At 45.1% G+C, this 14,116-nt stretch overlaps 1 protein-coding gene across 3 annotated transcripts in view; it reads left to right on the plus strand.

Moving 5' to 3' along the window:
• Nucleotides 1-3,526: 3,526 nt before the first annotated feature.
• The window catches only part of MTUS2 (microtubule associated scaffold protein 2), a 342,336-nt gene continuing 331,746 nt past the window's right edge, over nucleotides 3,527-14,116 (plus strand). For all 3 annotated transcript variants that reach the window (XM_065896120.1, XM_065896121.1, XM_065896122.1), the window contains exons 1-2: nucleotides 3,527-5,773; nucleotides 10,592-10,832. In XM_065896120.1, the coding sequence (XP_065752192.1) occupies nucleotides 3,527-5,773; nucleotides 10,592-10,832 (2,488 nt within the window). The remainder of the gene's footprint in view (nucleotides 5,774-10,591; nucleotides 10,833-14,116) is intronic.

Raw genomic sequence — 14,116 nt, forward strand, 5'->3', positions numbered from 1 at the left:
GGTTTGTCACTGCTGAGAAGAATGCATTTATTTCCTTCTTCCAGCCTCGATAGTTCAAACCCAAGAGGGCTCTTGGCTTCATGCTTATAATTCTGCCCACAGAGAATTAGAGATGCTTACTTTGCCTGGTTGGCTCACATTTATGGAATGTCTTGCTCTCCATGACTTTCCAGGACGCCCATTTCCCGACCCAGAGAGCACGGTGTTCTTTTAAACTGCTGTCTTAATGATTTGCCTACATGCTTTTTGTATTTCTGCCCAGAGGCACAAGGAAAGCACCTTGAAAACTGAATAATGAAAGAAATATGGATGCTTTGAGACTCCCCTCTGTATCAGGGAATGGAGGCTGGGATCAGAGTGTCAGCACCTTGGTTAGGCTTGAGGCTGGACCTGGGGGTACCACTGGCCTACTGAAGACAGGCCTGGAAGAAGGCAGAGAAGGAGAAAAAGAAAGCAGGGTCCAGGGCTGAAGGGGGTGGGAGGATGAGGACCTGAGTGCGACAGGGACAGAACGGAAGTGCGGCATAGCAGGGAGATGCAAGTGCAAACCTGTGCACAGGTGTGTGTATTTGGACAGGATTCTACGAACATGGGGAAAGGAATGGAAAGACCTAGATCAGGATGTCACTGTGCCTTGTGTGGGGGGCGGGGGAGGAGGAAGAAGGGGGAAATAAAAAAATAACTGACCAAAACCCAGCTTATAGGAAATGATGTCATTTATGGAAAACGTACATGCTTATGTACAGATGCAAACAAATGAAAGGAAAAGAGAGCTCCATCAGCTGGGTTCTTAAGGGTGCCCATGGGAGGCTGTCAAGTGAAAAGTTAAGTTGGGAAGATGGGGGCTGAGATGGAGAGGAGCGTGAGGGTGGCTGCAAGTTATTGGTGGTTTTTCGGTCCTTTGGTTTTCTTGTTTATTATGTTATTTTGTTTTATAATAGATACATACAAATGTACATATATGTAGATATATATATGGCATATATACACATGTACATGTTTAGTATATGTACAAATGTACATGTATGTGTGGATATATAGACACACACACACTCCTTTGAATGTGTGAAGTAGCATATGAAACGATGAAGGGAAGACAACTGGGTTGCCACGTAACCTATTTTGGTAGAAACGTAACAGTCTCCCGTGTAATGTGCGTGTGCACTCGTGCATGTTTGCACGAAGCAGAGGAAGGCGTGGAAGGCGGCTGTTCACTTTGATTCCCCACTGGGGGAATTGGGTACGAGGCAGAACCTTGTTACTTTTAAAGTCTCCCATCCCCAGGGCCTAATGAATGCATTCACCGTAGTGGATAAAACAGTGTTAGCCTTGAGTGGTTTACTGATGATCTGTGAGGCTACTTTGGTAGAAATTTAAATACTTTATTAGAGTTTAATCTCTATCAGGGCAGAAATAACATTGATCTTCATCATTCATCTTGTCATGGATTCATTCACTCATGCTAAGAGTACATATTAAGTTCCATATAGATAGATAGATAGATGTATGTGCCAGGTATTTAACAATATTTTCTTTGATGCCTAGCACATTTGAAGTTTTCTTTTTTAAGTAAAAATATAGGGTTTTTGAAAGTTCATCATAGAAGGACCTGATCTAGTGGATCAGGAAGGCTTCCTGGAGGAAGTGGCATTTAAGCTGCAAACTGAAGACTAAACGGGAGTTTGTTGGGTGAGGTCAGGGGAGGATTCCATATTCCATGCAGATGGAAGGGTATGTGCAAAGGGCCCTGAAGCAGGGAGAAAGGAACATGGTAACGTGAGGAATGAGGAGTGTGGCTGCAGCCTAGTAAAGGAAAGGATGAGAGGAAATGAGGCTAGAAAGGTATGTAGGGGCTGGATCATCCAGGACTCGCAGGCTACTAGAATTTCCTCCAACTTTTTATTTTGAAAAGTGTCAAACCTATACCAAGGTTGCAGGTGTAGTCGAGTGGATCACCTGGATTTTCAAATTGCTAACATTTTTCCATGTTTGTGTGCTCTCTCTCTCTCTTTCACACACACACACACACATGCACATTTTTCTCTTTGCTGACCGTTTGAGAGTAAGTTACAGACAACATGTCATGTTAAAAAGCATGTCAGGGCTTCCCTGGTGGCGCAGTGGTTGAGAGTCTGCCTGCTGATGCAGAGGACACGGGTTCGTGCCCCGGTCCGGGAGGATCCCACATGTCGCGGAGTGGCTGGGCCCGTGAGCCATGGCCGTTGAGCCTGCGCGTCCGGAGCCTGTGCTCCGCAATGGGAGAGGCCACAACAGTGAGAGGCCCGCGTACTGCAAAAAAAAAAAAAAAAAAAAAAAAAAAAGCATGTCATGTTTAATATCATGTATCTTCCAGGAACACAGATTATCTCTGGTATAATTGTGATACTGTTACACACCCAAGAAAGTTAACATTGATAAAGTACCTTTACCCAATAGATTGTCCATATTTAAATCTTCAATTGTCCCAGTGTTCTCTGCTAACTTTTTTAAAACTCCAGGATCCAGCAAGGATCATGCATTGTGTGCAGATGTCCTTTGGTGTTTGGGGGGCAGGTGTAGCCCAGCTATTTTGTAGAATGCCCAGCAATTTAAATTTGCCTGATTATTTCCTCATGATTAAACTCAGGTTGAACATTTACAGCAGGGATACTCTCCTAGGGGATGTGAGGCCTGAGAACTCCCTAACATCCGGATCACATGATAGCACTTTCCATAATGATGATGTTACATTTGATGGTGTCTACCAGCTTTCTCCATTGTACACATGAAATTTTCCTTTGTAAGAAATAAAATTATCTGGAGGGTGGTGCTTTAAGATTCTGTAAATATCCTGTTCCCCAACAATTTTGCACTCAGTGATTTTAGCAACTATTGGCATCCCTCATCCAAGATAATTATTACTCTGGTGAATACAAAGTGGTGATTTTTCTGATTGTCTAATTTTTTGTATATTAGTTGGTATTCTGTGAAGAAGAGCCTTCCTTTCTCCTCCGCTCCTTTTAATCAGTATCAGTATGAACCTGTGAATTTTTAAAATACAAATTTAAGATTTACTGTGTATTTATAATCCACTTCTAACATGAATCGTTTTGATGTTACAGTTTCCCATATTTGGCCAGCAGGAGCCCCTGTCTAAAAAGGCTTTTGAGAAGTAGTACCTGGATTGAGTGAATGAAGTAATAGTAGGAACGTGATGAATAAATCTGTGTTTACCATGCTTTTTTTTTCTCCTGAGACTCTATATCTGTCAATCTAGCGCGCTTTTCTTTTTATTTCTCTCTAGGTCTCATGGGCTAATTGGCTCTCGTTCAGCTGGAACCTAACAGAGAAGTCATCCTGCTGTGTATCAAGACAATGCCCAGTTTTAAAACTGCTCTGAAAATGATGAAGACAGGATCGCCCAGTGATGCTGTCAGGGGGCAACAAGCAGCTTGAGAATTCCCTGTTCACCAGGTAGCAGCTTGAAGGAAGCCCCTTTCCATTAAGGAGGACTGCATGGCAGGCAGCCCCCACTGAAGGCCGGAAAATGAGTGTCCCGGCGGCTCCTAAGAAATCATGTTACACTGAGTTACGGGACAACAGAAATGGAGTGAAAAACAACAATGAGAGCGTCCTAAGTCTGGGAGACACCAATGCCAACCCCGTCATGTTGGAGGTCAGCTCCTCTCCTGATGAGCCTGTGACGTGTGCCCTGACAGATGAAATTGGAAATGCAAATTCAAGGGGGCCAGAAAGTAGTACCCGTGTCCAGAAGGAGTTTCACCCCCTTCAGGGCTTTTCGAAGGCATCTCAGGTTGGCCCTGCCAGCCTGAAGGATTTTAAATTTTCTCCGATGGCTCAGAGAGAACGGAATGAAGAGCCCATGCTGGAGAGAGGCACAGATCCCCTGCAGGCCCCTCGGGGTCTTCAGGGACAATGTCAATCAAGTTGGAGGACTGTCACAGGTGAGGCCAGCCCAGAGGTTTCGGCTCAGAGGGAGGTTGACGTTCCCCGGCATGTTCCCAAGGATAAGTTGGCCAAGACCCTTGACAATGCGGAATTGAGGAGGCAGTCTCTGGAGAGAGCCGGCAGCTCTGCCGTAGCAGTGGACATGCTTACCAAGGAGTGGGCTGGGGGTCTGGCCTGGCCGCTTCCACAGCCTGCAGTGCTGGGGTCCCCAGAAGCCCCCCGTCCGGTACCCAGTGGTGGGGAGGGGCCGCAGAAGATGGGGGCAGCGCCTTCTCCAGGGCTGGCTTGTCTTCCAGCTGATGGTACCTCAGAGGGAAAGAGCTCACGTCATCCTAAACCATCTACCTCAGTAATCAAGGAGACCACCCCCTTAGAGACCCAGCCGGATGGGGGACAGGTACCCAAAGTTAGCACCCAGAGCACAGAGCCTTCCGCCCACCCAGAGTGCGCTCCCAGTTCCTCTCCAGCCTCGAGAGACGTCCTGAGGAAGCCAGAAGCACAGCTAGGTCAGGGAAAGCCCGAGCCCGAGATGGAGCTGAAACGTGTACAGCTCAGGGCCGCGCAGGAGCTCCAGTCCACCCAGGCGGCCGGGCTGGAATGTCCTCAGGAGGATGGCGTGTCATCCCGGCTGGAATGTCCTCAGGGGGATGGCGTGTCATCCCCAGGGAGAAAGGAGCCGTGTACAGAGGGAGCACAGCAGGAAGCTTCGGCTGCGGCACACAGCGGGCCCCGCCCGCCGGGTATGGGAAGAGGCAGGGGCGAGCAGGAAAAGAGAGGTGAGGAGGGGTCTCTCCAGACCACCCCCAAGCCGAGCCCCGCTTCCTCGGGAGCTGCTGGGCATCAGCCCGTGGGCAGAAGTTCACCAAGTGCAGCTAGGAAACTGGGTGAAGCCCCATCCAGCAGCGTTTCACCCAGGGATGGTCACGTCGCTTTTGTTCCTGGTGATCTGACTGACAGCAGGCCCTCAGGTGCCAGCGAGGAGAGAGGGGTTTTGGGTGGTGGGAACGGGGACGGCGCTACGGTTTTTAATTCAGATCGTTCTGTTGGAGAGAGTGGAACTGGGGTCCCTGAGCCCCCCGACCCTCCAAGCAGCAGCTCAGAAGCCGGGGAAAGCACAGAGATCGCTACATCCGTTGCTGAGACTAGGAACCGTCTAGAGACTGCAGTGAAGACTGAAAGCACCCCCCAAGTAAGGGCAGATTCTCTTCCCGGAGTCCCAGCGCCGCTCCACCCAGAGACAAGCGTGAATGTGGCCCGGCAGCCCGTGCAACCCAGCAGCCGTTTTCCGGACTTGGGTGCCTTGAATGTGGACGCGGGGGTCCCCCTGGCTGCCCCGCCTTCTGCCAACAGCTCCAGGTTGTCACACGCTTCCCTGAAAGTGCCTGACAAGAACCCCTGCCCTGGTGGGATCCCCAAGCCTGGCCTCACCCGTCCCGAGGACACACCCACCTCACAGGAGGGAACGGAGGGCCCCCAGGTTGAAAAGACGGAAGAAAGGGCGGATCCCCGGCCCCTCGTTATGCCCAAGCCCAAGCACGTGAGGCCCAAGATCATCACCTACATCCGGAGGAGCCCTCAGGCCCTCGGCCAGGTGGACGCGTCTCTGGTTCCCGTGGGGCTACCTTACGCCCCGCCCTCGTGTAACATGCCTCTCCCCAAAGAGGAGAAGGCGGCAGGTGGAGACCTGAAGCCGGCCGCCAGCCTCTATGACAAGTTCAAGCCAGACCTGCAGAGGCCCCGGGTGTTCAGCTCCGGACTGGTGGTGTCTGGGATCAAGCCACCGGGACACCCCTTCAGTCAAATGAGTGAAAAGTTTTTACAGGAGGTAAGAGAATGTCACTCTGATACAGTCTATAAGTTGAACGTCCTAAAGTTTGTTGTGTATTTTCTATGAATGGTGAAAACAGAACTTCCTCTCTTGGCAAATTGCAGACTCTGATGGATGCGCTTGTACAGAAATGGAAGGTTTTAGCTAGAGGAGGTTGTAGGCGAATGGACACTTTCGATGAGAAGAGTTTGACGATCAGATGAGATGGAGCTAACGTCTGAAGAGAGTCATTTAAATTCTACCTGACATAATGCACAAAGGTTAGATAGGTGTGCATTCAAACCGGCTTCCTTGCTTAAATAAGGGAGCATAATTCTTCTAGGTCAATGGAAAAAAATCCAAAATAAATATATTGTTCAAATTAGTCAGACTTCATCCTGTGAGGGGGAGTATTTCCCTTCTGGGAGAATCTTGTATTCGTCCATGTCAAGAGCACAGTGAGTAGAAAATAATGTGTTAGGCATGGGCTCTGTTTTAAGTCAGAACAGTAATTACAACTAGCATTTAGTTGAGTGTCTACTATGCATTGGGCCCACATGACATCACATTTAATCTTTGCCGGTCTTCACTAATCCTTGCAGTGATTCTCTGGAGGGTGGGATTGTGGTTCTTTTCATTGTTCAGGTGAGGAAGCAGACTTGGAGAGCTCTGAGTCACTCATCCAAGGCAGCAAAACAAGGACAGCACTGAGATTCTCACGCACACCCACCCAGTTTCCTCACTCTGTGGCCCCTCTCAGTACTGGGGTGCTATGGCGAGTTGTGCTCCCAGAGCTCAGAAAGAAGGTTTTCTCTGGATGCAGTCTCATGGCAGCCAGTGATCAATTAAGAGGAAAGCAGCATCAGATCGTTTCTCTCCCTGACACCCTCCGCGTCTGCTCAGGCCACTCAGAACACGGGCTGGAGCCTATAGGATGCTCAGCTGTTAGGATGCACTCGATCTGGCTCCTTTACTTCCCGACCACCTCTCCTTCCTCCACTCTCTCTCTCCCTCTGCTGCCTCAGGGCCTTTGCACTTCCCTCTGCTCAGAATATTCTTCTCCCAGATATCTGAATGTCTTTCTCCTTCACGTTCTTTAGGTCTCTGTTCAATGATCACTTCATTGGAGACTTTCATTTGTAACAGTTCATTAAATAAAGTAATTTTCTACCCTCCTCCCGCCCCCAAACAAAAAGATACCCTAGATTTTTCTCTGCAAAACACAATTGTGAAAGAAACTTTATTTGGAGATGTAGGCAAAAATCCTGTTACTGTTCTATCTCTTTGACCCTTCTTAATTTTTTTGTGTATGTTTCCTTTCTTTGTTGCTTCCACTCTCTCCATAAAATATACAGTAATGTCTATATTAGATGCACATGCCCCCGGATATTGTCTATTCTTAATCCTGTAGAAGCCACCCCAGGTCTCCAGGAGTCGGGGCAGTATGAGTGTGCAGCTTTAGTAGTGCTGAGGGATTTGGGGAGACCCCGTTGGTGTGGGGACAGCAGGGCCACTGTGCGCCAGCCGCTCTGAGGACCACTTCCTGCTGTAATCAGAGCGTTCGAGGCCCAGGTCCTCTCCTCAGGCTACAGGATAGAGCAGAGAAGCCCCAGGGGTTGTGCCGGGCTCATTTCTGCAGTAGTCTCTAATCACAAGTGGAGGATGGGCTGGCCTTTGCCCTTTGCTCCTGTAGCTGTGACTTGGTGTAACCCAGAGAGTCCCTCTCCTGTGTTCAGCCCCCAGAAGTGGCTCTGAAGGTCATCGTGGGTCTAGTCATGCCAGGAGGATAAAATGCGCTGACTTGTTCAGACTGCTTTCTGCTCTCAGCTATCCTGAGGCCTCTGGGACACTCCCTCCTATTGACTTCTTGGGGGAATCCTTTTTATTTTTTTTTAAAATTTATTAATTAATTTATTTAGTTTTGGCTGTGTTGGATCTTCGTTTCTGTGCGAGGGCTTTCTCTAGTTGCGGCGAGTGGGGGCCACTCTTCATCGCGGTGCGCGGGCCTCTCACTATCCCGGCCTCTCTTGTTGCGGAGCATGGGCTCCAGACGTGCAGGCTCAGTAGTTGTGGCTCACGGGCCTAGTTGCTCCGCGGCATGTGGGATCCTCCCAGACCAGGGCTCGAACCCATGTCCCCTGCATCGGCAGGTGGATTCTCAACCACTGCGCCACCAGGGAAGCCCGGGAATCCTTTTAATTACTGGTGTAAGTGGGGGGAAGGGAGCAAGAGTGAGAGGACCCGGTGAGCTTGTGTGCTTACAGCATACGGGTGTGTGATTAGGGCTGAACCCTGCTGCTCCTCCCTGGTACCGCCTCATCACTGTAGGACACTGTGCCTGTCAGAGCTCTCCAGAGAAACAGATTGTACATACAGGTATGTATATGTATGTATCTTTCTATCTGTTGAGACTTTAAGGAATTGGTGCATGCAGTTGTGGAGACTGGCAAGTCCAAAATATGCAGGGTGGGCTGGCAGGCTGGAGACCTAGGGAAGAGTTGATGCTGCAGTTTAAATTCAAAAGCCATCTGCTGGGAGATTTCCCTCTTCTTTAAGGGAGGTCTTTTTCTATTAAGGCCTTCAACTGACTGGACGAGGCCCACCCACGTGATGAAGAGTAATCTGCTTTATTCAAGGTCTGCTGAATTAAATGTTGATCTCATCTGAAAAACAGCACTAGAGAAACATCTAGGATAATCTTTAACCACGTATCTGGGTGACGTGGCCTATCACGTTGGCAAAGTGAGCCGTCACAAGCCCTCTCCTTGCAGTAGCTTCTCAGTGAAGCCTCTGCATTTGCCCCATTGTCTCCCCAGCCTGCCGTCCCCTGAGAACAGGACAGGGCAGATAGGAAGAGGGACAGTCCAGTAAGAACTTAGTTGTTTGTGGTGTGTGCCTTGATGGGTTTTAGGAGTTTGTTTGAAATCACAAGGATTCTTTAGTTTCAGAATTCTTTCTTTAAAACTACTGCATTAGAGAAAGAGGGAAAAAACCCATTGGGGGTTAATCTCACTGTGTTTATGACTGTACGGTGATACCTGCCGTGTTCTGTCAAAGATGAAAGAAAAGAGTGTGAAGCTTTTTGTAGACTCTCTTGTTTTATTAAAAATGCGTAGATTAGGCATCTAAGGAGTACTTTTCACCTTTTCAAAGAATTTTTTATCTTACCAGAGACAAATTACCCCACAAAATGGCAGGCATCGAGGTTCCTGAAATTGTTAAGGTCGTTTTCAAATGATGGAATGATGGATTTTGACCCCTGAAACCTATACAGTTTGAAAGAACAGAATAATTACTAAGAGAAGACCTTGCAATCCTAAAATCCTGATAGATGTAGGTTAGAAATGATAATAATTTCTTCATGGGAGCACCTGCTAACAGCAGTGAGCAGTGACACAAAACACTTAAGACACTAAAATAAAAAAAAATTGAGCAAATATGAGTATAATAGAAAAACCAAAGATTGACAGTAAGAGAGTAAGTAGAAAATGGTAAAAATTTTATCAGAGAGCAGATGTACTTTCACAGGAATATAATTTGCTGGGGCCTGAGTTCCATCTACGTACTACAGCAATCACGCATGTTTTACAATGTGATTATGATAAAACTTTAAAGGCCTCATCTTCTGTTTCAATAATGTCAATTTAAGGAGAACTTCTTATCTATTTCATCATTAAAAGAGTATTAAATTAAGGGTTTATCTCTTCAACAGCCTGGATCAAAGCTTTATACCCCTATTAAAGAATATTGTTAAATGCCTGTGATTCCTGCATAGAGGTCTGACACGTAACATGTATTATGATTTAGAGCAGAGTAAGTTGACATCTATGCCTTTTCATACATAGCCTCTGGCACGTTTTTTTTATCTTAAAGGAAATAAGATTATTTCGTTGTCTTTTTTTTTTTTTTTTTTAACATGAAGAAACACTGATACTATGAACAGGCTTTGTGAGTACAGAATTGCATATATAAAAGGTAGCCATCAATTGTATTCTAATCCAAACTGTTAATCACAGGCAACAGTAACATGATGTTATGTTGTTAGATTCAGGAAAGAATGAAACATGATTCCTTTATTTAATAGATGTTTGTTGATTTCAGCTCTGTGCTAGACATTGTTCTAGGTGCTATGAATTCAGCAGTCAGCAAGACTCTGCCCCAAAACTTCCATTCTAGTGAAACTTGCTCAGACATTCCTGGAGGCAACACCTTACTAGGGAAGACAAGCAGAGGTAATTCATAGTCTCTCATTTTTAATTATGTAAAAAGAATGTAGAAGCCTGAAAACACATCTTTCCATTAACTTCTCTATTCTTCCAAATAACCTTTTCCCCCTCATTAACAACGCATATTTTATTTCCTAAGTAGCCTAATACTTAACATAAATTGATAAGGTTCATCAACTTATTGTAAGACTAGGCCACCAGGAAAACTGTGCCTTTTCTCCTTAGGAATAATGAGACTGTCATAGTTCCGTGAACATTTGCTAAATACTTTCCTTGCGTCATTGACGTTTTCCGTTTATAGATTAACTACTTGCATAAATTCCAGTGATTTTGTAGTGATCAAATTTAAAAATCTGATGGAGGGAATTCTTTTTCCTCCCAGCGATATGTAGATTCATAGGGTATTAAAACCAGCATAGACCTAAGGGATCATCCAGTTGTTGTCAACTTAGAGATGAAGACATTGGGCCCAGAGAAGGTAACACATGGGTGATGAAGCAGCTCAGTGGTTCCAGAGTGGTCACTGTTGGAGCCTTGGTCTCCGGACCAGGTTCAGCACTCATCCTGTGATGTGCGGTTCTCTGAATGAGCTTCTTGTCATTTACCATAGGTTACAGAACGCCCTGGAAAAGAAGAATTTTGTTCTCCTCCCTATACTCACTACGAAGTTCCTCCAACTTTCTATCGATCGGCCATGCTCCTTAAGCCCCAGTTGGGATTGGGTGCGATGTCACGTTTACCATCTGCCAAGAGCAGGATCCTGATCGCGAGCCAGAGGTCTTCAGCGAGTGCCATTCACCCACCAGGAACCATAGCGGCAGCTGCCAGCCTCTACAGTTCCGACCCTGCAGGTAACCAATGCCACAGGGACTGCTTTTTCCTGCTGTACTTTTAAATAGTAATCGCATAAAGTGATGGTAACTGTCTAAGGTATGAATGCCTCTCCTTCTTTAAAAGAGCCTTTTTTCTGTTCTTCCATCTGATTGTAGATACAGACATTTGTCAAGACTCATCTATCTGCAACTGTCATTCTCCATGTCACCCTCAAAACGATGACCCTTGTGACCACCACCTCATTTCTTGTAGTTTCTCCTATACACGTACTTTCTCTGATACATCCTATAGACTAGGGTTCAGAAAGGGCCAGATAGTAAATATTTTAGGCCTTCTGGGCCATAATGGTCTGTATTGTAATTACTTAGCATGAAAGTAGCCATAGACAGTCCGTGAATGTGTGGGTGCAGCTGTGTTTCAACACAACTTATTTTACAAAAACATACAGGCACACCTTGGGTGTGCCTGCAGTTCTGGTTCCAGACCACTGCAGTGGAGCAAATATTGCAATGAAGAGAGTCATACGAGTTTTTGGTTTCCCAGCACATGTAAAAGTTATGTTCACGCTATACTGGAGTCTGTTAAGTGTGCCATAGCATTATGTCTACAAAAACAATGTATCCACCTTAATTAAAAAATATTTTATTTATAAAAAATCCTAACCATCATCTGAGCCTTCAGCAAGTCGTGGTAGTAACGTTAGAGATGACTGATCACAGATCGGTATAACAAGCATAATAATAATTTAAAAGTTTGAAATATCATGAGAATTACCAAAATGTGACACCAGCAACACAACGTGAGCAAATGCTGTTGGAAAAATGGTGCCGACAGACTCGCTGGAGGCAGGGTTGCCTCAAACCTTCAATTTGTAAAAAACGCAGTACCTGTGAAGTGTGGTAAAATGAGGTATACCTGTAGCGGGCTGGGTTTGGCCTCCGGGCTGTAGTGTGTCAGGGAGACCTTTCTGCAGTACAGCGGTGGCCGTATCTCTCTTTTCAGCTGTTCACACGTCTTGAGCGCCCCATCCCAGCCCCATTCTCCTGCTCTGCAGTGGCTGGCCCGTGTCCTCTCCTGATGCTCTCTGCACTTCTCTGTTTTCCTCTCTCCATCCCTTCTTCTGCTCATGCGGTTTCCTCTAGGTTTTATGTCTTATTTTATTATAGAAATAATATATACCCCTTGTCAAAAACTTTGAATATAGAAAAATATGAAGAAGAAAGTAATTGTACTTATATTTTTAGCATCCAGCCCAGAGTTAATATTATGGAAAATTTTCTTCCCGTGTGTTTCTTTCTATGCATTTTTAAGTAGTTGAGTTAATACTGGACGTGAATTTTGTTTTTCCTAGTAATATCATATTGTAGGCATTTCCTATGCCATCAATGTTTCAGAAATATTTTAATGGCCACGTAAGGTTCTGTTTTGTTCACTTATTCATTGATTTAACAAATTCTGGATACTTATTAGGTGCCAGAAGGTGTAACTTGAGGACTGCAGCAGTAAACAGAGGACTCCTGCCTTTGCACAACTTAGTCTAATGGATGAAATAGACAATAAAAAGACAAATTCATAATTGGAAATTGTGATAAGTGTCGGGAAAGCAAGAAGCACAGTGTTTTGAGAAATTGCAACCAGGAGAGTGCTATATGGATGGGACAGAGGTGCTTCAGGGGCAGCCTCTCTGAGGAAGTGGGAAGAATGCATGGGGAATAATACCAGAAGTTATTCATGGAAGTTGGGTTCTGCTTATTCTACACTATCTTCAATAATGTTGCAATTTGAATCTTTGTACTTATTTGTCTTCTTTCATATTGTTTTCTCAGAATAGATTATTTGAAGTTTAATTATTGGATAAATACATATCCAAACATTTTTTAAGACTGACTTGTTTTCTAGAAAATGCATAGTAATTATTTTCACACTAGAGTTTCTTGAAGGTGCTTCTCTTTGCCACACCCTTGCCAGGATTGAGTATTACCATTATTATTACTCTTCCTCTTATTATTATTATTGCATTTCTTTTATTATTAGTGGAAGGGAACTTTTTTTTACCTGTTTGCCATTTTGTGATTTGTCATTTACTCAGGTAATAACTGATGGTCTTAATGGCTAGTTGTTTTCTTGGTAAGCCCTTCTATAAAAAATCAAATTATTTTTTAATGGTTCCCATGGTGTATGTATATTTTGATGGATCTACCTGCTGTTACATAGCTGCTACAGGTCAATTATGTGTTCAGTCACTCATTCAACAATGAGTACTGTGGGACTGTTACATGTCAGCATTTTTCTAGGTGTGGGCATAAAGCAGTGGCAACAGGCAAAAATCCTTGCCCCTGTTTTAGAATTTTAGGATGGGGGTAGGCAAACTTTTTTTTTTTTTTTTTTTTAGTGAATAAATAAAGCACATGGTCTATTGAGAGAAATCACTAGTATTGAAGAAAATGAGACATTAGAGAAGGGGGAATTTGGGATTTGGGCCAAGAAGGAGGGAGATTCCAATTTTAAATAGGATGGCTGGAAAAGGCCTCCCTGAGCGATGACCTTTAAGCCAGTCCCCAAAGGAAGGGAGGGAGGGAAGAGTCAGTGCAAAGGCCCTGGGGTGGCAAGAAGGCCAGGGAGGCTGGAGCAGAGTAAGTAGCGGGAAGAGTGGTTGGGGAGGAGAGTAGAGGGGTGGCTGGCATTGAGGGAACTTGCAGAAGGCCTAAGAAGGTCATAAGGATGTGACTGTTAGTCTGAGTGAGAAGACCATTGGAGGCTTTGGAAGTAGGGCAGTGTGATCTGAGTTTTGTGGCGGGTTGAGAGCACGCTCTAAGGGGACAGTTTGTCTGCATATCTCCCTTCCCTTTGCCCCACACATTCTCACTGCCTCTGACTCTCCAAACTTTGATCTCTGTGTCTTCAACTCACTGTGACGGACAGACTGTCTTTGAGTTCCTCCCTCCTGGGCGGTTGTTGTACAGTTTCTGAAAACATTAGTTTTATATACTTTGTTTCATTTTGTAATTGTTTATGGCAGTTTCCATATCAATTAAATCTTTATGGGTGAAGTTGCTTTTACATATTCATCAGAGATTGTTGACGTCAGATTATGTTTATTCTAGCTAATGAGAAAGCTTTCTGTTTTGTGTTTGCTCTTTTAGTTTCAGACTGTAATGGTTATTTGGGTTTTTTTTGTTATTCCTTTAAGAATACTTTTAAAATGTTTCTATATATGGTCGTATTTTGTTTGCAATCTGTGTTTAGCTTTGTGCCTGGCATCACATATTCAGCACGTTGGGATTCTCTGTCACTCTTACCT

The sequence above is a fragment of the Phocoena phocoena genome, chromosome 18, assembly GCF_963924675.1.
Source record: "Phocoena phocoena chromosome 18, mPhoPho1.1, whole genome shotgun sequence".
Lineage (NCBI taxonomy): Eukaryota > Metazoa > Chordata > Mammalia > Artiodactyla > Phocoenidae > Phocoena > Phocoena phocoena.